The following is a 25331-nucleotide window of genomic DNA, read 5'->3' as shown; positions in this document are numbered from 1 at the left end:
TTTTAGATCAGATGACATGGAAGTATTTGGTGAAAGCTGGCTCCCGACGGTGGTCTGTTCAGGTGTTTTACAATGTATTGGACCTAGCAGCCATCAACTCCTGGGTACTTTACAAAGAATGCATAGAGAAGAATTTACCAAGGAGAGAATATATTTTACAGTTAGCACAGGAGCTTTGCAAGAAGCATTTGGAGCAAAGGGATTTGCCAAGTGTGTACCCACAGCTGACGCTGGCAACCCCGCAGAAAACCACAAGAGTTGCCAATGCCAGGTGCCAATGAAAGGTGACGTGGAGAAGCACATTATCTGTGTTGATTGTAAACAGCCTTAGACTCAAGGTAAAGGAATACCCTTTTGTCGAAAAAAAGAAAAAATAAATTAAGACTTTTTTTATAACTTCTTGTGCTGTGCGCTTCTGTAAATTATTTTTTTCTAAGTTTATTTATCTACGTTGTTCAGTTGCTTTTGACCTGAAAAGGGAAACAAGGACTAGGGGTCACAAACGTCCCATCATTATCATTCTGATTAATTAATTAGATTTTAATCAATTTCCTGAATGATAAATTACTTAATTTTTAGCGATTTAAGTTTGGCCTTTAATACCCTACATTTTGAATGCTTGTAAATTTCCGAGTTCACAAGAATACTGTTTTTATAACAGTTAACATTTTCCCATTTAAAAAAAATAATTCCAATCTAAAACACTTAAAACAAAAAAAATCATGATTTAATAATTCCAAGAGGGGACATTTTCAAGGTATACACATTTGTCATTCATTCTCAAGTTACTGATAAAAATCAGTTTTTCCATTCCCATTGTGAAATTGTATATTGGGGGCATTATATTCAGGGCTTCTGATTTGCGGTATTTTACCCAGACTTTTATACTCTCCTTTAAGAATTAAATTGATACCTGTTAAGCCATTTGCGTAACTCAATCACAACTGAGAAAATGGATTTAATTTACAGGTTGTTTATTCTTTTTCTGTGAAGCAACAAAATTGGATTTTAAAATCAGCCAAGCCTTAATTTTTAATTTACAAGCAGAACGCACAAACGAGATCACAGCATGTTAATAAGCGACTAGTCTTTATTAAAGATATAATGAAAAATAAAAGCGTTTTGCTGGACACACTTTATTACAATCGTTATGTGTAACTGTATTCACGTTCCTAAAGATGAGTCGCTTCTGCTTTTAAATGCAAAAGACTTACGATTTAAAGCCCATTTAGTTGTTCCATAGAAAAAAATTTAATCAATTTTACTATTAATGCATTTCTCAGTTGTGACTGAGTAGGAATCAATCATGAATTTTTAAAGGAGAGTAGAAAAGTCGGGGGGGGGGGGGGGGGGGGCGTCACAAAAAATCAGAAGCCCTAGTTATAGTGCAGTCACAGCTTATCAAGAACAAAACAATGCTTGTGGTGTGAAGTTAAGAATTGACCAAAGCTTAGCACTGACTTGAAAGAGCTGGAGACTTGGTTACATTTAATAATCTTAATGTTTAAACTAAGCGACTGAGCAAAGCATGAGACACAAGTAGGATCTTGTAGACGCAATTACAATCTATCTCATAAGATTACTAATGTGATGTAACAAAATCGGTATGGTCAACAAGATGATCAATGGTCCAAACAAGATGTAGTAGTTCATATTTTCCATCCGGGAGTGTAAATTTATGATCAGAAGTTATTAGGAATAACCCTATTTATCACGCAAGTTTATTCTCTTGTTTTCAGTAAACATTTCTGTATTTTAGTCAAATTTACTCCTGGTGTTCAGGTGTCCTCAAGTGGCTGAACTTCTGTGAATTCTCTTGTGTCCTTCAAGACCCAACTTGACTATACGTTTGAATTTATGGTGTCTTAAGGTTTGATAACTGACAGAAACTCTTCAAACATTCACTACAGATTTCTCTTTTGGTGGATTTTCAGGGAACTTAAATATGTGAAACTCTCCCACACTCATTGCAGTGATGAGGTTTCTCTCCTGCGTGAATGCGCTGGTGTCTTAAGGTATGATAAATGACTGAATCTCTTCCCACTCAGTGCAGTGATAGGGTTTCTCTCCTGCGTGAATGCACTGGTGTCTCTTAAGGTACCATGAACGGCTGAATCTCTTCCCACACTCAGTACAGTGATAAGGTTTCTCTCCTGTGTGAATCCGCTGGTGTCTTTTAAGGTCTGCTAAACGACTGAATCTCTTCCCACACTCCGTGCAGGGATAAGGCTTCTCTCCTCTGTGAATGCGCTGGTGGATTTTAAGATGTGATAAACGACCAAATCTCTTCCCACACTCTGTGCAGTGGTGAGGTTTCTCTCCTGTTTGAACGCACTGGTGGATTTTATCCTGTGATAAATTAGTCTCTCCTGTGATATTTCCTTTAGCAGCTAGAGAAAAAAGAGAAGAGTGACAAAGTTATTGTATAGCGTTTTTAAACATTAGCTTCCCCTCATAACCATACCCAACTCAAAGTGAACTCTGATGAGAATACAGTCAAACCTGCTTAATATCACTCCTGTTAATACCAGCCTCCTTTTATCATCACCACAATTAAATTTGTGAGGCAGAATATAAAGGGTGTCAATAAAGACAAATGCTTTAAAATATAACTTTGATTATTAACATGCTCTGGTTAATATCAGTCACATTTACCAGGTTTGCTAAAATTATAAGATAAGATTTACATTCAAGTACTGTATTGAAATGTTTCTTCTGGTGACACTTAGCAACCAGATTGAATTTGGCACCACCCATTGATGAGACATGTGATCCCAGCACCACTATAAAGCTGTGGGAGCAGCACAACTGCAAACAGTCTACCAGAAACAGGGAAAGGCAAAGATCTAACAGCATTCAAAACAGGCATGATAGTGGGTGCACATCTAGCAGGGTCACAGCAGCAAGGACAGTTATGTTGCAAGCCATTGACATAGTGGTTGAGTAGCTCCCCTTGGTTAAATTGAAGGGGAAATACCAGAAATATGAATTTAGCACACTGAGTTTAGTAATTTCTGCAAGATTAACAGTAGCTCAGTGTTTCTTGTTTTGTATAATTACCTCTAAATCCCAGTTCACATTCAGGTGGACAATCATCACACAGGCTGGATCCCAGCTTGTTGTTCTCCTCAAGTGTACAGACATTATTTTCAGTAGGAACTTCCTCTGCGACGGGGACACATTCTTGTTCTATGAATTCCTCTTTAATAGGAACACATTCCAGTCGAGGGACCTCTTCATCTTTAACACATGTCAGCTCTGTAACCTGCTTTAGACTTGCACACCACTCCTGGTCAAAGGACTCCTCTTGTGTGTAAACTGCTTCTATCCTTGGCCCCTCCTGTGCTTCAGATTTAGACATAGCATGGCTCTCTTTGGGATCTGTATGAAAGAAAATTGTACAAAATTATAACTCTTACTTACCAGCCAGGTTCTTCTACAAAGCCAGCCCCCTTGTCAGAATTCTACTGACATCTCTTTGGGTCACTCCAGTGAAACAATTTATGAGGAGGGTTTTTTATTTATTTATTTATTTTGTATTTATTTTTAAACGGTTACCCTGAGCTGGGAATGAGGTTGGATCCAACATTGCTTCTAAAGTATCTGTGGTAGAGGGGTGATCAATGCCTCAAATTGAAGCTGAAATTCATTTTTGAAATTAACAAATAACATTTCATCCCACCCACATTTCCATGGTTTATTTTTGTGATGTCAAATTAAATATTTATTACAACTCTTATCGACCTTCTGTGTTATTTGCCTATCACCCTTAGAAGTACCCCAGGGGTACGCGTGTGTGTGTGCCCCCCCCCCCCGTTTGAAAACCCCTGGTTGAAGTAATCAGCTAACCTGAGACAGGTGTGTGTGATTTACTGTGAGAAGGTCAGTATAAAAGTCCTGAGTAAACAAGCCTGTGTGGCTGTGCGAGGGTGAGGACCTGTTTAGAGCCGAGTCCTGACAAAGAGACTGTATTACTGAATCAGTGAACTTGAATCTGTGTTTCTGTAACTTTATTATTGTGAATCTTTGGATTTTGTCAGTAAGCACATTATCCAACCGACAGTTAGAAAGAGAATCTATATTGTTTAGTTAGCGCTCCCAGGAGGAGTTAGGGTTTGTTGGTTTGCTTTTTCTTAAAAGTATCAAACTTAAGACACAAAGTGCAGTGTTTGACAAATACACATACAGGTATTGCCCCGTTTAAAAAAACAAAAATATTGTTGCAGTGTGTTGTGTCTAAACAGTTAAGTCAAACATGAAAACCCAATTTGCTTCTGTAGATTGATATCAAAGCTCACACATCAGTATCCTAACCTTCAATATGGTTTGGTAAAGTCTCAGTGGGACTATAGGTTTGTTTAATTTACTAGCCACAGTTTACTCTACAGAAGATATCATTTTACCAGAAGGAGAGCCATTTAAATCTTCTAATTAGACTGGTTAAGATTTACCAATATAGACTAGTACTTTCTTATAGTTCGTAGAATACCCATTTAAATCTTAGTCTAGGTGAGATATACAAACATAACCAGTACTTTCTACAGACTTTAATTGGACTGGTGTGCTATTAGGACAGTGGAGTTAAGCTTTTAGCACCAATCATAATAAGCAGTTTAAAAGTTGAAGAATTGGAATGACCAAGTAATATCATCAAAAACATCCATCTTACCTTGCAATAATCCCTGGTTCTCGTTCCTCTGAAAGTCTTGTTCATTGCAGTCGGGGTTCATGTTTCTGAGAGGTTGTTTAATGTCTGCATCTGCAGCGTTCATGCATTCCCGCACTGCTTTCAACTCGCTCTCTGATATTTCCAATCTCAGCTTCAGACTTTCATTCTCTTTCTCCTTTCCAGCCATTTCCATTCGGAATTCAGTGAATTTGCCGCCGACAACTTTTGTGATTTGGCACAAGACGGTGTCTACAGCCGCTTTCACTGCGTGCTCGATGGTAGAGGCGAGCTCGTCTTGAAAGAACGACACGGAGACGCTGACGTCCATCTTCACTGACTGTTAGCTTGAGACTCGAGTAGCAGAATCCTCTTTGCTTTTAGTATTTATTTACCGGATAATTAACATTTATATAAAATCATCACTTCTAGTGTGATAAAGAAAAAAACAAACAGACTCGTTTTACTTTTGCAAGGAGTAACTTTCCCGGTCCAGTCTGTCTGAGTTCTTAAATGAAACAGAAAATTGACTCTGTTTTAGAACTCAATGTAGGTAATAAACAAACAAAAAATATATAAATCATTAGGAAACATTTTAACCCTAATACTAAACTAATACTGACCAGCAGCAGCTGCACTCGTCTCTCACCTCAACATAAACAAAGCAAACGTTTCAATTTCCTGAAGCGAAATGAGCGCGTCACTAGAGTAGGCGTGTCTGGTTGTAACTCTCGCGTATTATTGGCTGCAGAAACAACTTAATAGATCATCTTGCGAGCCTGATTGGCTGGCCTCCCTGTCGAATCGCGTTGTGAAGAGGCGGTTATGAAACTGGATACCGATGTCCGCCATGTTGGCTCAAACTGCGTTGTGTTTTCCGATGCAATGTCCTGTTGAGGATCCGAAATGGCGCCAGTTTCTTTCCTGTGCTTTGTACTTAACGTGCTCCATGTGGGTTGTATTCAGAAGCTGCTGCGAGTTTGGGGGTGAGGTGGGTTATTGTAGTTTGTTTGATTTCTTAACGATTGGACTGTTTGTTTGGTTTTTTTTTTTTAAATCTGAATGGTTTTAGTTAAAATGGCGGTTTAGAGATGAAGCAGAAGTCTTGAGATCGACCAAAGAGACAACAACTTACGCGCCGACTGCAAGAGCAGCGAGAGAGAGAGAGAGGTAGGTAAACACATATTTATATATTTAATTCACATTATTTTTTTTAGTAGTAGTACAGTACAGTACACTACATGTGTAATTCCGTACAAAACGGAATTTGAAAACTGAGCTGCACAAAAATTCGATTTTGATTGGATCTACACGAGAGCATTTCGATCCCAGTCCGCTCGCAGTGATGCTCAACTGCCAGCCGCTAGAGAATAATACAGTTATAAGCACCAGCTTCAACCCCTCCTACTACAAAAACAAACGCAGGAAGCGGACACCCTGGGATCCTTCAAGAAGCTGCTTGATGAGATTCTGGGATCAATAAGCTACTAACAACCAAACGAGCAAGATGGGCCGAATGGGGGCTCCTCTCGTTTGGAAACTTTCTTATGTTCTTAAACGTGTTCATCCATGCCAGCTCACCCCTCCATTTAAGTTAATAATGTCATTTTTTTACTGTAAAGAAAATGGTATTGTGAATTAAACATAACCAATGGTCTCATATCAGTTGTGTTTATCTTGCAGTGCAAGTTTTACTTTTCAATACTAACTCTTCTGCAGTAACACAGGGCAGTGGGGTCGCGTAGGCATTTTTAATGATAGAAGTGGGTCGCAGTGCAGCGAAGTTTGACAACCGCTGGTCTGTTAAGAAAATATTGTTCCTGTGCAACAATAATCTTTATAATATATTCTAGAGGTTAAAAAGCTCCAATAGCAACGTTTTACTAGAATTAATATAGTCTGCATATTGATTTAATACATGTCACCGAAAAATAGTAGGTGGACAATTCCATAATCAAGTGACCATGACCATCAAAAAAAACAGTTGCATTTATCAAAAACATAGCTTCCTCTGTTTTTACTAAAGGGTGTATATTTATCCTTGCTGTATTACTTCAATGTGTGTCTTTACTTAACAGCCATTTCAAGTTCCCGTTAAAAAGCTATATTTTCAGAAGTCCGACTTCCATACATTGTAGTTATCAATGGTAGGATGAATGTTTGAGGTACACATTTGTAAATATGTCACATTTTGGACTCTGGGTATGTCATACTAAGTTACTGTTTTTCGACCAAAATGCATGTAGTGTTTACAGTAGGCTCCATCAGATTCTGCAAAGACAAACTATCTTTGGTCTGTGCCTTGATGCAGCACAAAGGAATATCCACTAGAAAGTGTCCTGAGGGCATCAGATAATTTTTATGGTTAGGTTTAGGGTTAGGGTTTCAGGGCTGGGGTTGTTTAAGGTTAGGGTTGGGTTGGGGTTGGGTTAGGATCAGGGTGGGTTGATTTCATAGAGTTGCCGAGCTCTGGAGGTGGAAGGTGCGAGTGCTTGGCAAATGCCCTCGAATCATCTGATGCCCTCCGGACACTTTCTATCAAATATTCCTTTACACTGCTGCCTTGACAGAGGCTCGCAGGCAGCCATTTCTGGGTTTATTTGTAACCAATAGAAGATCAGCTTCTTCACAGCTAGCCAATCAGAAGTGATAGGGGTGGGACGTAAACACTTTTTCAAATGTTTGTGTAGGTGCTAGACTTCCGCAATTCAGTTTTCAGAAACTTGCGTGGCGCTCTAGAAATATACCCGGAGTGTCTTTCTAGCAACAGAACAAACACAGGGAAAATAAATAAATAAAAACTATCGCAGCAAATCTCGCTGTCTCGGGCGTCGACTGATGTGAATTGCACACCCCTGCAACTATATAATTCTATATAGATGTATGTTGCCAATTTATTTTACTATGTGAATAGTGTAGCAACTAAAAACTGTGGCAAATGCCCATTTCATGCTGTTTCCAATGACGCATTTTGACTAGGTGGTTTTTTTGAGACCAATATAGAAGACACTACTGTACAAGCAAAAATCAAAATACATTGCACATGGTATGTCTTCAATTGCTATGCTATTATTAGGCTACATTTGTGTTTTTTACTCTAGATTTTAATATTTGTATTTGATTTTTTACCAGTTTCAAATTGCTTGAGAGAGTATTTTCTGAAACGGTAGCATTTAAAGGGAATTGTAAAATGGCTTGGATAAGTTAAGTGCTGTGATTGGCTTAACAAGACTGTAGTGTTTGGCTGTTCCGTGAATTCTCCATCAGATGTGGGAAATCAGTCTGCTTCCAATTCGCAAATGCCATTTTATGTCTCAAATGTTTACTATAAATGGGAATGTTCAATGTAATGTTCGTGGCAAATCAAAAAAATACAAAATATATGTATTCAGGGACTATTTTTTTTTTCCGTGGAAGGATACATAATACATTTCTAATTTTTTTCCTTAAAGCTAGTTTGTCTAATTTATTAAAAAAAATAAAAATAAAAATAGCCATTTTGTAAGTGAAATAACACACGCCTGGGTGGGTGAAGGCACAGTCATGTGATCACGGCTATGACATCATAGACCAACTTACTTACCTGATCTATTAGCCTTTATATGTGAATTTAAATAATATTTGATTAATGCATAATATAGTTTGCTAACCCTAACCCTAAAAGCGCCCAATATGCAGTCTTAAATGACAAACTGTGAACAGGTGGATAGTGGATACAGGTGCAGGAGTGATGCAGTGCGTGATGAAGCAGACAGAAATAATTGTAATCTGGTTTGGAAAGGATTGTATTTATAGTTTCCAGGTCTGGCGACCAAACAATAATCCCCTGGCAATCCACACCAATGTGTAGAGCACGGGGTAAATAACAAGGGGATTGCAGTCCCAAATAATAAACAATATCTGCCCCACAATAATACAAACACGGTCACCAGTCCTGGGTGCGTGCAGTAGTGCTCGTGGTGGGTGATACACGTTTATATTTGTGAGAATTGTGAAGTGTTGTTCTGGCTTTAGGTGCTGGCCCTCGACGACAGCTCCGGAACATGTTAGCCATCTAGTGAACACAAACAAGACAATGAACAAAGACAAACAAACACTCACGATTTTAATCACAGTAAACAACTGGGGTCTTTCGCAATCCTCCTAGGTTCATGTGCATAAAACAAAGCGAAGGAACAGATTGCGATTCCCCTTTTATGCCGTCACACATGACCCCTTGGTAAACGAGTGCAGCCGCCTCTCCAATCTGCGGCTGCCACGTCGTTTCCCTTCCGGGTCAATGCGTTCTTGCAACGGAGTCTCGCCTTCATCCAGATTGGCCGACTTCCTGACCCTGGGAAAGAACTGTCAGACCAGCCCGTCCAAAGAACTCTGTTCTCGATGCTTAGCGCCCTCACAGGTCGGGAGGAAGATTTACAACCAAGAATCGTTGTCTTTCTGTCACACAAACAAAGTCTTGTCTCTTTTTCTTCAGTGAGAACGGATCAGCCTCACTCAAGGGAAGTTTCTGAGATGGAAGCAGCTCACATCAGCCCAGAGCTTCCTATTCGATGGGTTGTTTCTGCAGACAGGACTCTTGAGATCAAGGAGGAAGTGACTGAGCTGGGGTGTGACCAGGTCAATGAGCGGATCCTGCAGGAGGAAACGCCACCTTCTAGCATCACTGAGAGAGGTGAGTGAAACCAAATACAGATCTTTATTGAAAGAGGGGCAGAAAGCCTGTGGAATGCACTATATTAGGGAGTCATTCATTTTTATTTGGCTTCTCACTGTACTCCACCATAAAGCTATTGACACTCCAGTTCGTTTACATTCCTCAACAATTTATCCCTTTTTTTTGGCAACACCACTATAGTCGAGCTAGTTTACACAGTATTTCTTTCTCTAAATTAGTCTACACTATTTAGGATTGTTTATGATTAGACTAACATAGGTTTAAAGACTAAGTAGCACGATTCCGAATTATATTGCGTTCTGCATTCCCATGTGTTGCTACAACTGTTTAAATAACCTACCTGTAATTGTTTTCATTGTTAACATCCTGACAACCTTTTACATTTATAACTTTAAAGTCTGTATCAAAGCTCTTGACCTTGCAGAATTATACCAGACCAAACATCAAATAAATTCAAAAAATGCTCTAGAATTAATATTTATTACTTGTCAACAATTAAATGTCTTGGAGATGCAGTATTATTTAACATTATGAATAAAATTCTCCACAAATAATACAGCTACTAAATAACAAATTACTTTAACAAAGATTTGTACTGGTGGTAGGAATATGATACATTGCACAGTATACTAAAGAAAGTCTACCAGTTTTCAGAATTAATTTTCTAAATGCCTTTTTAGTGCTAACTGCTGTGTGGGGGGAAAAAAGGTTTTGGAAGAATATACTAGGTTTTTTCAAGCAGAGAATGGGTGAAATCGACCTTTATGCTACCCCCCCCCCCAGACTTTTTATGCCATTGAGAAACGTCTCATTTAGCGAAACCCCTTTATCATATTCAACATGCAACAAAACCATGGTTACCAACATTCGAGTTCTTGTATAGGTAAAGGTCCTACACAAATTTAAATATTGTCTCAAATAAGCCGTAGAAAACGCAATATCAAAGTGTATTACACAGACTTTTACAGCATAGATTTACAAGTAAAAATAATACGGACAATGGGGCTCCCGTGTGGCGCATCCAGTAAAAGCACTCGCTAGAGTGCAGGATGCTCTCTATAGCCTGGACGTCGCCGGTTCGAATCCAGGCTATTCCACAGCTGACCGTGGACGGGAGCTCCCAGGGGGCAGCGCTCAATTGGCTGAGCGTCGCCCGGGGGGAGGGTGGGTTAGGTCGGCCAGGGTGTCCTCGGCTCACCGCGCACCAGTGACCCCTTTAGTCTGGCCGGGCGCCTGCGGGCTTGCCTGTAAGCTGCCCAGAGCTGCGTTGTCCTCCGACGCTGTAGCTCGGAGGACAGCGTGTGTTCATCTTCGCCCCTCCCGAGTCAGGGCAGGGGTGGTAACGGTGAGCTGAGCCTAAAAAATAATTGGGCATTTCAAATTGGGGAGAAAATAATAAAAACTAATTGGCAACGACTAAATTAAAAAAAAAAAAAAGAAAAAAATATGGACATAACAAAACAGTAGATAGCTGAACAGAACTAACTTTCACTTATTATCCAGATTCTGAGCTCCACCCCTCTCCTGCTTCAGCACAGCTGCAGTCACTGAAGGCAAGGCAGACAGGCCCGCTTCGACCTGACGCAGAGACTTCAGCTGTCGATCAGGATAATGTGCGCAATACTCATTAAATGTCTTCCTCTTGCGCCCCATTTTCAAATCAAACTAGTAACTGTCACCGTATACACCTATAGCAAAAGCCTACCTACACCTTAACCCGCTAATTTCAAAGTAGACATTTTGAATGACAGGCGCTGTAGCTGGCAAATGAAAGTGCACGGTCGATCTGATGATTGACAGTCATTTAAACGAATGAGAACATTCTACCGCTGCTTCAGTCAATGAGATCTGTCATGTGTTTGTGACAGTAGGGGGAGGATGTGTGACAGGGCAGTGACCCTGCACACTGGGACATGTGTGTTTTGTGGCTGCCTTTGCACAGCCACACAATGTAAATTGATAATTGTTTTATAGAAAAGTGTGGAATGTGGCCAGGTGGCCACAACCTATACAAGGAACAAAGGCATGCATGTCTGTGTTGGGTTGTAGAGGAGAGTGTGGAGCAGAGAAACAGTAAGAGAAATAATACACTGATAGCGGAGGCTGAAGGTGCGTTTGTTTTGTTTATTTTGAAGAGTTTATGTGTATAGTGTTTGGTTCCAACTATTTATTTGTTCCAGTGTTTTGATTTTGTTTAAGTAATAAGTGTACAAGAGCGCTAATCTTGCAGTTCTGAGTTTGCTATTTCTGCCACTGGCCAGCCTTGACTGCACGCCACCTTACCACCGTGTTCTAATCTAAATGATAGGCTATTAAAAACTACCAGACCATGGACACTTATTAGACTTTTGTTCTCTAATTGTTTTGTTTTTACTTTTTGATCTAAGGCGTGCATAGTAACCTCCAGCACCTCTTGCATTAGATGTCATGTTACAATGAGCACACCAGGTTAGAATGCAAAATTGAAAAAAATTGGTTTTATGCTCAGTCGGAGGCATTCCGGACTAATTTTATTCTGTTTTTCAGGTACTGACATGCAGTTGGTATCAGAAATGGCATTTTCTCACATTAAAGTGGAGGCCTCTGAACTGGAACCTGTCCTCATTAAAGAGGAGAGTCCTGTGCTAGAACCAGTCTACATGAAGAAAGAAGTCTCAGTGTTGGAGCCTGTCCACATTAAAGAGGAGAGTCCTGTGCTAGAATCAGCAGAATGTGAACACCTTTCAGGTAAAAAAAAAAAAAAAAAAAAAAAAAACAGAGATTGAAAGCATGCAGAGATGAAGGGCGGGGTGTATTGCTCTATTGAAAGCATGCAGAGATGAATGGCGGGGTGTATTGCTCTATTGAAAGCATGCAGAGATGAATGGCAGGGTGGATTGCTCTATTGAAAGCATGCAGAGATGAATGGCGGGGTGTATTGCTCTATTGAAAGCATGCAGAGATGAATGGCAGGGTGTATTGCTCTATTGAAAGCATGCAGAGATGAATGGCAGGGTGTATCGCTCTATTGAAAGCATGCAGAGATGAATGGCAGGGTGTATTGCTCTATTGAAAGCATGCAGAGATGAATGGCAGGGTGTATTGCTCTATTGAAAGCATAGAGATGAATGGCGGGGTGTATTGCTCTATTGAAAGCATGCAGAGATGAATGGCAGGGTGTATTGCTCTATTGAAAGCATGCAGAGATGAATGGCAGGGTGGATTGCTCTATTGAAAGCATGCAGAGATGAATGGCGGGGTGTATTGCTCTATTGAAAGCATGCAGAGATGAATGGCAGGGTGTATTGCTCTATTGAAAGCATGCAGAGATGAATGGCGGGGTGTATTGCTCTATTGAAAGCATAGAGATGAATGGCGGGGTGTATTGCTCTATTGAAAGCATGCAGAGATGAATGGCAGGGTGTATTGCTCTATTGAAAGCATGCAGAGATGAATGGCAGGGTGGATTGCTCTATTGAAAGCATGCAGAGATGAATGGCGGGGTGTATTGCTCTATTGAAAGCATGCACAGATGAATGGCAGGGTGTATTGCTCTATTGAAAGCATGCAGAGATGAAGGGCGGGGTGTATTGCTCTATTGAAAGCATGCAGAGATGAATGGCGGGGTGTATTGCTCTGTTGAAAGCATGCAGAGATGAATGGCGGGGTGTATTGCTCTGTTGAAAGCATGCAGAGATGAATGGCAGGGTGTATTGCTCTATTGAAAGCATGCAGAGATGAATGGCGGGGTGTATTGCTCTATTGAAAGCATAGAGATGAATGGCGGGGTGTATTGCTCTATTGAAAGCATGCAGAGATGAATGGCAGGGTGTATTGCTCTATTGAAAGCATGCAGAGATGAATGGCAGGGTGGATTGCTCTATTGAAAGCATGCAGAGATGAATGGCGGGGTGTATTGCTCTATTGAAAGCATGCAGAGATGAATGGCGGGGTGTATTGCTCTATTGAAAGCATGCAGAGATGAAGGGCGGGGTGTATTGCTCTATTGAAAGCATGCAGAGATGAATGGCGGGGTGTATTGCTCTGTTGAAAGCATGCAGAGATGAATGGCAGGGTGTATTGCTCTATTGAAAGCATGCAGAGATGAATGGCAGGGTGTATTGCTCTATTGAAAGCATGCAGAGATGAATGGCGGGGTGTATTGCTCTATTGAAAGCATAGAGATGAATGGCGGGGTGTATTGCTCTATTGAAAGCATGCAGAGATGAATGGCAGGGTGTATTGCTCTATTGAAAGCATGCAGAGATGAATGGCAGGGTGTATTGCTCTATTGAAAGCATGCAGAGATGAATGGCAGGGTGTATTGCTCTATTGAAAGCATGCAGAGATGAATGGCAGGGTGTATTGCTCTATTGAAAGCATGCAGAGATGAATGGCAGGGTGTATTGCTCTATTGAAAGCATGCAGAGATGAATGGCAGGGTGTATTGCTCTATTGAAAGCATGCAGAGATGAATGGCGGGGTGTATTGCTCTATTGAAAGCATAGAGATGAATGGCGGGGTGTATTGCTCTATTGAAAGCATGCAGAGATGAATGGCAGGGTGTATTGCTCTATTGAAAGCATGCAGAGATGAAGGGCGGGGTGTATTGCTCTATTGAAAGCATGCAGAGATGAAGGGCGGGGTGTATTGCTCTATTGAAAGCATGCAGAGATGAATGGCGGGGTGTATTGCTCTATTGAAAGCATGCAGAGATGAATGGCAGGGTGTATTGCTCTATTGAAAGCATGCAGAGATGAATGGCAGGGTGTATTGCTCTATTGAAAGCATGCAGAGATGAATGGCAGGGTGTATTGCTCTATTGAAAGCATGCAGAGATGAATGGCAGGGTGTATTGCTCTATTGAAAGCATGCAGAGATGAATGGCGGGGTGTATTGCTCTATTGAAAGCATAGAGATGAATGGCGGGGTGTATTTCTCTATTGAAAGCATGCAAAGATGAATGGCGGGGTGTATTGCTCTATTGAAAGCATGCAGAGATGAATGGCAGGGTGTATTGCTCTATTGAAAGCATGCAGAGATGAATGGCAGGATGTATTGCTCTATTGAAAGCATGCAGAGATGAATGGCAGGGTGTATTGCTCTATTGAAAGCATGCAGAGATGAATGGCGGGGTGTATTGTTCTATTGAAAGCATGCAGAGATGAATGGCAGGGTGTATTGCTCTATTGAAAGCATGCAGAGATGAATGGCGGGGTGTATTGCTCTATTGAAAGCATAGAGATGAATGGCGGGGTGTATTTCTCTATTGAAAGCATGCAAAGATGAATGGCGGGGTGTATTGCTCTATTGAAAGCATGCAGAGATGAATGGCGGGGTGTATTGTTCTATTGAAAGCATGCAGAGATGAATGGCGGGGTGTATTGCTCTATTGAAAGCATGCAGAGATGAATGGCAGGGTGTATTGCTCTATTGAAGCATGCAGAGATGAATGGCGGGGTGTACTGCTCTATTGAAAGCATGCAGAGATGAATGGCGGGGTGTATTGCTCTATTGAAAGCATGCAGAGATGAATGGCGGGGTGTATTGCTCTATTGAAAGCATGCAGAGATGAATGGCGGGGTGTACTGCTCTATTGAAAGCATGCAGAGATGAATGGCGGGGTGTATTGCTCTATTGAAAGCATGCAGAGATGAATGGCGGGGTGTATTGCTCTATTGAAAGCATGCAGAGATGAATGGCGGGGTGTATTGTTCTATTGAAAGCATGCAGAGATGAATGGCGGGGTGTATTGCTCTATTGAAAGCATGCAGAGATGAATGGCGGGGTGTATTGCTCTATTGAAAGCATGCAGAGATGAATGGCGGGGTGTATTGCTCTATTGAAAGCATGCAGAGATGAATGGCGGGGTGTACTGTTCTATTGAAAGCATGCAGAGATGAATGGCGGGGTGTACTGCTCTATTGAAAGCATGCAGAGATGAATGGCGGGGTGTATTGCTCTATTGAAAGCATGCAGAGATGAATGGCGGGGTGTATTGCTCTATTGAAAGCATGCAGAGATGAATGGCAGGGTGTATTGCTCTATTGAAAGCATGCAGAGATGAATGGCAGGGTGTATTGCTCTATTGAAAGCATGCAGAGATGAATGGCAGGGTGTATTGCTCTATTGAAAGCATGCAGAGATGAATGGCGGGGTGTATTGTTCTATTGAAAGCATGCAGAGATGAATGGCAGGGTGTATTGCTCTATTGAAAGCATGCAGAGATGAATGGCGGGGTGTATTGCTCTATTGAAAGCATAGAGATGAATGGCGGGGTGTATTTCTCTATTGAAAGCATGCAAAGATGAATGGCGGGGTGTATTGCTCTATTGAAAGCATGCAGAGATGAATGGCGGGGTGTATTGTTCTATTGAAAGCATGCAGAGATCAATGGCAGGGTGTATTGCTCTATTGAAAGCATGCAGAGATGAATGGCAGGGTGTATTGCTCTATTGAAAGCATGCAGAGATGAATGGCGGGGTGTACTGCTCTATTGAAAGCATGCAGAGATGAATGGCGGGGTGTATTGCTCTATTGAAAGCATGCAGAGATGAATGGCGGGGTGTATTGCTCTATTGAAAGCATGCAGAGATGAATGGCGGGGTGTATTGTTCTATTGAAAGCATGCAGAGATGAATGGCGGGGTGTACTGCTCTATTGAAAGCATGCAGAGATGAATGGCGGGGTGTATTGCTCTATTGAAAGCATGCAGAGATGAATGGCGGGGTGTATTGCTCTATTGAAAGCATGCAGAGATGAATGGCGGGGTGTATTGCTCTATTGAAAGCATGCAGAGATGAATGGCGGGGTGTATTGCTCTATTGAAAGCATGCAGAGATGAATGGCGGGGTGTATTGCTCTATTGAAAGCATGCAGAGATGAATGGCAGGGTGTATTGTTCTATTGAAAGCATGCAGAGATGAATGGCGGGGTGTATTGCTCTATTGAAAGCATGCAGAGATGAATGGCGGGGTGTATTGCTCTATTGAAAGCATGCAGAGATGAATGGCGGGGTGTATTGCTCTATTGAAAGCATGCAGAGATGAATGGCGGGGTGTATTGCTCTATTGAAAGCATGCAGAGATGAATGGCGGGGTGTATTGCTCTATTGAAAGCATGCAGAGATGAATGGCAGGGTGTATTGCTCTATTGAAAGCATGCAGAGATGAATGGCAGGGTGTATTGCTCTATTGAAAGCATGCAGAGATGAATGGCGGGGTGTATTGCTCTATTGAAAGCATGCAGAGATGAATGGCAGGGTGTATTGCTCTATTGAAAGCATGCAGAGGTGAATGGCGGGGTGTATTGCTCTATTGAAAGCATGCAGAGGTGAATGGCGGGGTGTATTGCTCTATTGCGGTGTAGGAAGAATTAACAAGTAAATAAATATACAATACCCAATCAAGAGTAACTAGCAGACATGTGTAATGGTTTTAATTAGCACTCTTAAATATTAATTACTTCCAACCAAGCTCAAGATCTGGAAAATGAAACAGTCGAACAACAGAAGGAATCTATGCAGAAGGAATATATGAAAAAGACCTAGGAGTTTATTTTGACTCAGAAATGTCTTCATCTAGACAATGTGGGGAAGCTATAAAAAAAGCCAACAAGATGCTCAGATATATGGTGAAAATGGTCAAATTTAAATCAAGGGAAGTAATGTTAAAACTTTACAATGCATTAGTAAGACCTCATCTAGAATATTGTGTTCAGTTCTGGTCACCTTGTTACAAAAAGGATATTGCTGCTCTAGATGAGTACAAAGAAGAGCGACCAGAATTATCCCGGGTTTAAAAGGCATGTCGTATGCAGACAGGCTAAAAGAATTGAATCTATTCAGTCTTGAACAAAGAAGACTACATGGTGGTCTGATTCAAGCATTCAAAATCCTAAAAGGTATAGACAATGTCAGCCCAGGGGACTTTTTCGACCTGAAAAAAGAAACAAGGACCAGGGGTCACAAATGGAGATTAGATAAAGGGGCATTCAGATCAGAAAATAGGATGCACTTTTTTACACAGAGAATTGTGAGGGTCTGGAACCAACTCCCCAGTAATGTTGTTGAAGCTGACACCCTAGGATCCTTCAAGAAGCTGCTTGATGAGATTCAGGGATCAGTAAGCTACTAAAAACCAAACGAGCAAGATGGGCTGAATGGCCTCCTCTCGTTTGGAAACGTTATAACAAACTGAAATTGGCTCAAAATTTTAAAGGGACGTGTGGCAGGATGGCTTGCAGTGGTGAGGTGTGGTGACGTCACGGACCAGGAACTAACTGAACCAAAACAATGGATGGGCGGGTGAAAGCGCAACGCAACGGCGTTCAGCTGATTTTTATTAACTAAATAAAACAAAACAAAAGATGTAAACAAACAACAAAACACTACAAAACAAAAGGGCGCGATGGCCAAACAAATAGAAACAGAAACAAGTATATTTTCAATATAGCAATTGTTTTTGCTCGCGCTCCCGTGTTCTCCCGTACTCTCCTCTGTACACTCACCGCCCCGCAGCACGGACAGCTGCAGGTTCTTATACTCTGGCCGAGGGGTTAACTAGCTGTTAATTATCTTATTACCCCTCGGCCACAGTCTGCACGCGTTTGGTAAGGATGCGTGACTGTCAGCTAGTTAAATAATCAGTAGCTGATCAGTCATGCATCCTCACGGGGTTTTTAAATATAAATATAAAAAACAATAACAAAAGACGCGGCGCTTTTATCCGCGCCGCAAACAATAATATAAATAATAATAAATAAATACATAGGGGCGGGAAACTCCGCCACAGGACGTCCTGTGATCAAAAACAAAACTCTAAAACTTCAAGCCCTACAGATACTTTACCACACCAGTTATACGCCACCTACTGTTTTGTTTTACGTTATTTTAATATTTTTTTTGTAATGAAGTATGAGGGTTAGTTAGTACAGAAACAGTTTTAGAGGGGTTTACTTTGCTACAAACCCTAATCAAGGCACAAAACACAGCTGATAGGAGTCGCACTACATATTTTATTTAATAACAAAAATATAAAACATGGAAATGTGGATGGGGTGAAATTATTTTTAAATTACTAAAATAATTAATCTTTATTAATTAAAAACAGGGCAACGTAACTGGATGCACTATATCCATTTAAAAATAAGTAAGTAGAATTAAAAAAGAAATCCCTCCTCATAAGTTGTTCGACCGGAATGACCCAGTGTCATCTCTCAGAAGAATTCTGACAAGGGGCTGGCTTTGTAGAGGAACCTGGCTGGTAAGTAAGAGTTATAATTTTGTACAATTCTTTCACACAGATCCCAAAGAGAGCCATGCTATGCCTAAATCTGAAGCACAGGAGGGGCCAAGGATAGAAGCAGTTTACACACAAGAAGAGCCCTTTGACCAGGAGTGGTGTGCAAGTCTAAAGCAGGTTACAGAGCTGACATGTGTTAAAGATGAAGAGGTCCCTCGACTGGAATGTGTTCCTGTTAAAGAGGAATTCATAGAACAGGAATGTGTCCCCATCGCAGAGGAAGTTCCTACTGAAAATAATGTCTGTACACTTGAGGAGAACAACCAGCTGGGATCCAGCCTGTGTGATGATTGTCCACCTGAATGTGAACTGGGATTTAGAGGTAATTATACAAAACAAGCAACATTGAGCTGCCAATTAACCCTTTTGAAGGCTGCAATGTTTTTTTTTTTCAATTGCATCATTTAAAATGATGCTGAAATGGGCCGTGTATAGTGATATACATTTAGAACACATTATTGTGTTTGCTGGTTTCCTTGCAAGTTGGTGTATATATATATATATATATATATATATATATATATTCAGTAACAAAAACTTTGTTAAAATAACTTCATAGTTGCAGTTCAAAATCACAAAAGTCAGGAAATGGGATGTTAACTCACCTTAACTCACCCCTCTTATGCCAATGCATCGCATCAGATATGACGTCATACACGACATCAGTAATGACATCAGCAGTGACTAATCACATGACAAATGCTCCACCAAGACTGCCCAGAAGGACATTACCTGGGTGTGTTTGTTGGTCTGCAGAATATTGTGCTGTCAGCTGTTCTTAGGAACTCGTATGACAATAACAAGACAGAGAAGCACAGTTTGGTCCTCATTCTCCATGGCACTGTTCTAAAAAAAAAAACATTCCTTTACTGAGTGAGATACATATTCAAATGCATTTGGTAAACCAATGGTCTTGGATAGAAATGTGGCAATGCCATATTGCATAGTGGCAAGTGTGCTATCTTTTGCATTGGAAGTAGTAGAAGCAGTAATTATGCAACACCTACATCACGTCTACAGACAATAGTGCAAAGAGTGACCCGAGTCATGAAAGTGTTCTTGTTTTGTCTATGATCGTGTCTACGCTGGCACGTACACCAAGAAGCATGATAGCTACAGTCCAGCACAGAGGATTTTATTTTCCAGTGTAATGTCCATCTGGGCAGTCTTGGTGGAGCATTTGTTATGTGATTAGTTATGCCAACATTCATGTTAAATTTAATTACAAAAACAAAAGATATGTTGCTCTAGATGATTAGATTTGACCTCTGACCTAAGCAAAGACACATTTTATATTGTCTTTTTTAAACATATACTAATATCCAGGTATTATAAAAAATAAAAGATGTACTTCAGTGAGTTACAGGTTCTGGGACTCTGTCAACTAAAGGCCTCCTAGTGCATGATGACATCACAGAAAGTCTCCAAAGGTTATTATTTTGGTAATGTCCTTCTGGGCAGTCTTGGTGGAGCATTTGTCCTGTGATTAGTCATTGCTGATTTCATGTATGACATCATGTCTGATGTGATGCATAGGTTCAGTTTTTGTTACTGAATTTCCATATATATATATATATTTTTTACCTGAATCTACTACAGTATCAATTTCTAAAGTCCTACACACTCGGAAGGAAATATGTTTTACAGCAACCCATGAAGTGGAGAGCACACAAAAAAGGCAGCCAGCCTGGTATAATGCAGGTGAAACAGGACTGTTCTAAGAGATCTGAGTAAAACACTGCATCCCAACACATTTTTATTTGTTTTTCACCCACCCTTTGACATAAAAATATGAGATCAGCTACTGAAATGTGTCAACTGGCTTATTACAGTCTTTATAAAAAAATCTGTCCCTATACACTTGACTTTAGCATACACTACATCAATCCAATAATGAGACCAGCTTTGTTTTTGTATGCAAAATTTTCTAACTGCAAAAAAATGCTAGTTATCATCTATTAGTGAAACATATATAATACTCCATACAGCATTCTGCGTATACAGTATCATGAACATGAGACATCCATGTAGCCTATAGTATAAATATTACAACTGAGTGCAAATGTTAAACTTATTTAAGCGTTTGAACCTGAAGGAGCGCTATTAGAATATGGATCTGTTAAAAAATAATAATAAAAAAGTTTTTATCCTGATTTTATAAAGAACTAGTTTTGTGTTACTAAGCGTTCAGCTCAGTATTCCATGAGTAATGCAGTTTTCTCAGAAAACATCCGTGGTCTGTTTTGTTTTCTTTTTACAACTTGTGAATGAAACCATAGAGTAGACTAGTTTGCTGTATTATTTACTAAATTTAAGTGATTTTATAAATCTACTGTCAAACTGCAAGAACAATTTGACTGTGATTCTGCATTCTGCAAAAGTCTGAAGTATTTTTTTTTAATGAGGAAATTAATAAGTATTGCGACAAGCAGGCTGTAGTGGATGACGTCAGGCCAGAAAGAATCACAGAGACGGGCAGTACTCGGGTTGAAAACTTGAGTCGCTGCGACGCTCGGTATGGTTATTGTAAAATAAAAAGGTTGAAACAGAAAACAGGACACGGCACTTGCGGCCAAAATAAACAGACAAACAAAACGGACTAACACTTAAACAGTGGACGAACAGACAAACAAACACGGGGAGTAAAAAATAAACACACAAGTATCGTGCTGGTCCTTCCAGCATGAAATAGCAATGGTATGCTTTGCTTTAATCCTTACTTTTTCTCCTCCTCTCTCTCCCGTTCTCCACTCACCGAACACACAACCCCGAGTCAGTGAAACGTGCATCTATATATACTGTTGTGCCGGGATTCAATTACCAATTAATTATTCACTTGAATCCCAGCACGTGAACTAAATCTGTGCAACCCCGTGCTCACATATTATTAACTACTTTAAATGCACGTGAAGTGAAGTGCAATCCCTGTGTCTAAATACAATTAACATTTTAAATAACTCGTGCTGCACCCACCCATTTATATCCCGTGAAGCCATATCTATACACCAACATTAACACACCACACACAACATATAACACAGGGGTGGGACACATTGCCACATATACCCCCCCTTGTGCGCAGCACACATGGCCTCAACGGCCACCTTCCCCCTTAAAAGCCCAAAAGTCTCCCTCAAAGTCCTGGGCCAAGAACAGGGACTGTAAGGGGTTCACGGGAGGCAATGTTGCCAGTAGCCAGGCTGCTAATGGCAATGCTGTCAGCATAACTGCCGACAGCTCCAAGGCTGACTCCTTCAGCCAGGGCAGTCCTGGCAGCGGAAAGGCTGCTTGGAGGATGGTCTCCTGACCTCCCCCCTTCTTCGTAGCCGGCAGCTCCCTTTTGTGGGGCTCCGGCCACAGTACTTTTGGCAGCGCAAGTGCTGCAGTGGGAGCAGGTCTCCTGACCTCCCCCACGATCTCCGGCATCGAAACTGCTGCTGGGGTTTGTGGTCTCCGGACCTCCTCCCCCTTCTTCGTGGCCGGCAGCTCCCCTTGGTGGGGTTCCAGCCACATACCATGTTATTTTAGAGCATCAAAGTGCATAGCTATTTGTTTTACATTAGAAATAAACAAAAATGGTTGGCTTTTGTGGTTATATGGGTGAGTGTTTTTGATTTTTGTAAGCCTAATGTAACGTTGATGTAAATAATCGTTTTAGGCCTATTTGAAATGTTTCACTATTATTTATAGCTGCTCTGGTGCACAGTCTCTCAGCCTAAGTGTACATGCAGGTTTTAAATACTCGTTCACCTTCTATCACTGACTGACATTGTTATTATTATTATTTTTTATTTACTTACTCTGTACAGTAAAAAAAACATAAGAAGTACAACTGCACATTCGTTTTTAAAAGTACTTTTTTTAAATATTAAAATACACATTTTTACCCCCCCCCCCCCCCTTCCACAAAAGGCACTAAAACTACTTGGATGCGGTAACTTGCCAAATGGGAGTAGTAACTGTCCCATAGTTTTTATTTTATCTACAGGTGAATAATAAAAAAAACGCTCTAACGGCACCAAACTTGCCCCAAAAACCACCTGTTTTTAAAAAGTGCTGTAGCTCAAAAACTACTGGACAGAATAACACAAAACTTGTAGAAATCAGCCTACCAATCAGACCTGAAATCCCAAACGGCAGGCAGATTGATTGAACTTAACCCCACTTTTGGAGCAGCACAAAATAGGGGCTTATGGGACCTGGAGAAATGTTCGTTATATCAGGGTGTTCACTATAATAGGGTTTGGCATTTTTCTGTATCAGAATAATGACAAAACGGCAAATTTGAATTGAACATCAATATATAGTACTTTTATGAAGACTCCTTCACATTGATCAACATTTAAACGGTATTGTGACAAGGTACTCGTGTCACATGTGTGGGTAACCGCATTGCAAGACAGAGAGACTTGGGACTTGGAGTTGAAACGCTGGCACAGGCGCGCAGGATTTATTAAACACAAAACAGAAAGTAAACAAATGGGTCATGTGATGCTACCAACGATGGTAACGCACAGAGGACACATACAAGACAGACAGCAAGTTTCAATCGAGCGCCTGTCTGTAAACAATCATTTGATCAAACACAACTCCAAAAAGCACACAAAACAAACCCGTTTCCACATGTACATTACACCAACATTAATTCCCCCCTGTGATATGTTTAAGAGAAAACAGTAAAGAAATTAAAGAAAGAATGTGCACTTACATGCTGAATAAAGTAATTACATGTCCTTTCTCTTCAAAAAAGAAAAAACATTTCAATACAGCATTTACATATAAACCTGATCTTATGCTTTTGTTCCTCAGATGTATATTAGGTGGGGTGTGGAAATCAGTGACTGGTACATGTGAGTGATATTAACCAGAGTGTGTTAATAATCAAAGTGAAATTCTCAAGCATTTGTATTTATTGACACCCACTATATTCAACCTGGCAAATTTCAATGTGATGATAATAAAAGGAGGCTGGTATTAACAGGAGTGATATTAAGCGGGTCTGACTGTATTCTCATCAGAGTTCACTCTAGGAGTTGGTCATGGTTATGAGGGGAAGCCCTGCAGAAGAGTGAATGTGTAAGAATGCTGTACAATAACCTTTCTCTTCTCTTTTTTTTTTTTCCTCTAGCTGCTAAAAGGAACCGCAATGGAGGGACTCAATTTCCCTGTGCTGATTGTGGGAAGAGTTTCAGTTATGTATCACAGCTTAAAAGACACCAGCGCGTTCACACAGGAGAGAAACCTTATGACTGCACTGAGTGTGGGAGGAGTTTCTTACTGTTAAAAAATCTTAAAAAACACCAGCATATTCACACAGGAGAGCAATTTTATTTCTGCGCTAAGTGTGGGATGGGATTCAATTATTTATCACACCTTAAAAGACACCAGCGCTGTAACACAGGAGATAAACCACTGAGTGTGGGAGGAGTTTCACGCGATTAGGAAGTCTTCAAAAACACCATTGCATTCACACAGGAGAGAAACCTTAGCACTGTGATCAATGTGGGAAGTTTCACATATTTATGTTCCTTGAAAATCCACCAGCGGACTCAAAAGAGAAATCGTATCAATGTAATGAATGTCTGAAGAGATTCCGTCACTTCCGACACCATAAAATTCATAAGAGGGTGAAGCCCTATCCCTCCACTGAATGTGGGAAGAAGTTCAGTCAGAAAAATTGCAGACAGGAGTAAATTTGACTAAAATGCAGAAATATTTACTAAAAACAAAAGAATAAACTTGCTTGATAAATGGGGTACTCCTATTCACTCCAGATCATAAACTTACACTCATGGATGGAAAATATGAAATACAGTCGCCACCGTTTAGAACGGGCGCGTTTGTGTTGACGTGATTCACCCCCAGTAAGTGATGGACGGTATAAACTCCCACACAATAACCTGACATTCAAAATGCCCCCCAATCACAGTAATCAAAACAAACGTGTGTATGCGGTTAAAAATCTTTATTTACACAAATGAAAAATATGTATTAAAACCTATGCATGTAATAAAGTATGTGCAAAAAAGTACAGAACAGGCAGGCTGCGTTACTGCAAATTGTTTCCAGCAAAGAACTCTGTGATACGCATCTGGATGAACAAGTATGGACAGCAAACTCAGTTTTAAAAAAAATAAATCCCAGTTCGGCTCTGTATCCGGATGGTGCTCCATAGCACTCTGCAGTGTTACAAGCGCAGCACGCATGCATCACCTGTGTCTGCTTCAGGGAGAGCGTCCTGGTCGCCAAGGTGACACAACAGTGAATTCTTCCTCTGGCATCCCCTGTAGTGGTGTCAGAGTTTCAGTTGTATTTTCGTCAGCACTCCGAAAACTACAGAAAATGGCTTATTTTTTTTGAAGCAACGTTGCATTGTTTGCTGACTGACAGAGTTGCAAGCGCACAGCACTTAACAGACATTTTATTTACACTGAATTTTCATGCTGATTCACATCGCTTTTCTCTTTCCAGTCATGCTTATGTTGCAGTCAGTGCTGTTTTTTCAAACTGTAAATAAACCCAACACTGCATACAGGGATTAAATAGCCAAGGTACAGTAGAGGGGTAATCACTCAGTAACGCTGTGCAAACAGCTGATAGATCGATCTGTTCAGCTTTTACTACAGTAAAGTGCTGCCTTTTGTATTGAAATCTATGTGAATGGCAAGGTAACGAGGTGAAAACAGCTGATTGGTGGATTAGTAAGAGC

At 40.6% G+C, this 25331-nt stretch overlaps 2 protein-coding genes across 2 annotated transcripts; one reads left to right on the top strand and one right to left on the bottom strand.

Moving 5' to 3' along the window:
- Window positions 1–705: 705 nt before the first annotated feature.
- Window positions 706–5328, bottom strand: LOC131724990 (zinc finger protein 397-like). Its single transcript, XM_059018224.1, has 3 exons — window positions 4670–5328; window positions 3061–3381; window positions 706–2390 (listed from the first exon to the last, which is right to left on the bottom strand). The coding sequence occupies exons 1-3, from the start codon at window positions 4995–4997 to the stop codon at window positions 2011–2013; spliced, it is 1029 nt and encodes a 342-aa protein (XP_058874207.1). The 5' UTR covers window positions 4998–5328; the 3' UTR covers window positions 706–2010.
- Window positions 5329–5626: 298 nt separating this feature from the next.
- On the top strand, window positions 5627–24177 carry LOC131724991 (zinc finger protein 286A-like). Its single transcript, XM_059018225.1, has 5 exons — window positions 5627–5836; window positions 9141–9338; window positions 11868–12068; window positions 18624–18944; window positions 23751–24177. Exons 2-5 carry the CDS (start codon window positions 9179–9181, stop codon window positions 24062–24064), a joined length of 996 nt encoding a protein of 331 aa, XP_058874208.1. The 5' UTR covers window positions 5627–5836; window positions 9141–9178; the 3' UTR covers window positions 24065–24177.
- The last annotated feature ends 1154 nt before the right edge of the window (window positions 24178–25331 follow it).

Source organism: Acipenser ruthenus, chromosome 58 (assembly GCF_902713425.1).
Source record: "Acipenser ruthenus chromosome 58, fAciRut3.2 maternal haplotype, whole genome shotgun sequence".
NCBI lineage: Eukaryota > Metazoa > Chordata > Actinopteri > Acipenseriformes > Acipenseridae > Acipenser > Acipenser ruthenus.
This window is presented reverse-complemented; position numbering and strand designations above follow the sequence as displayed.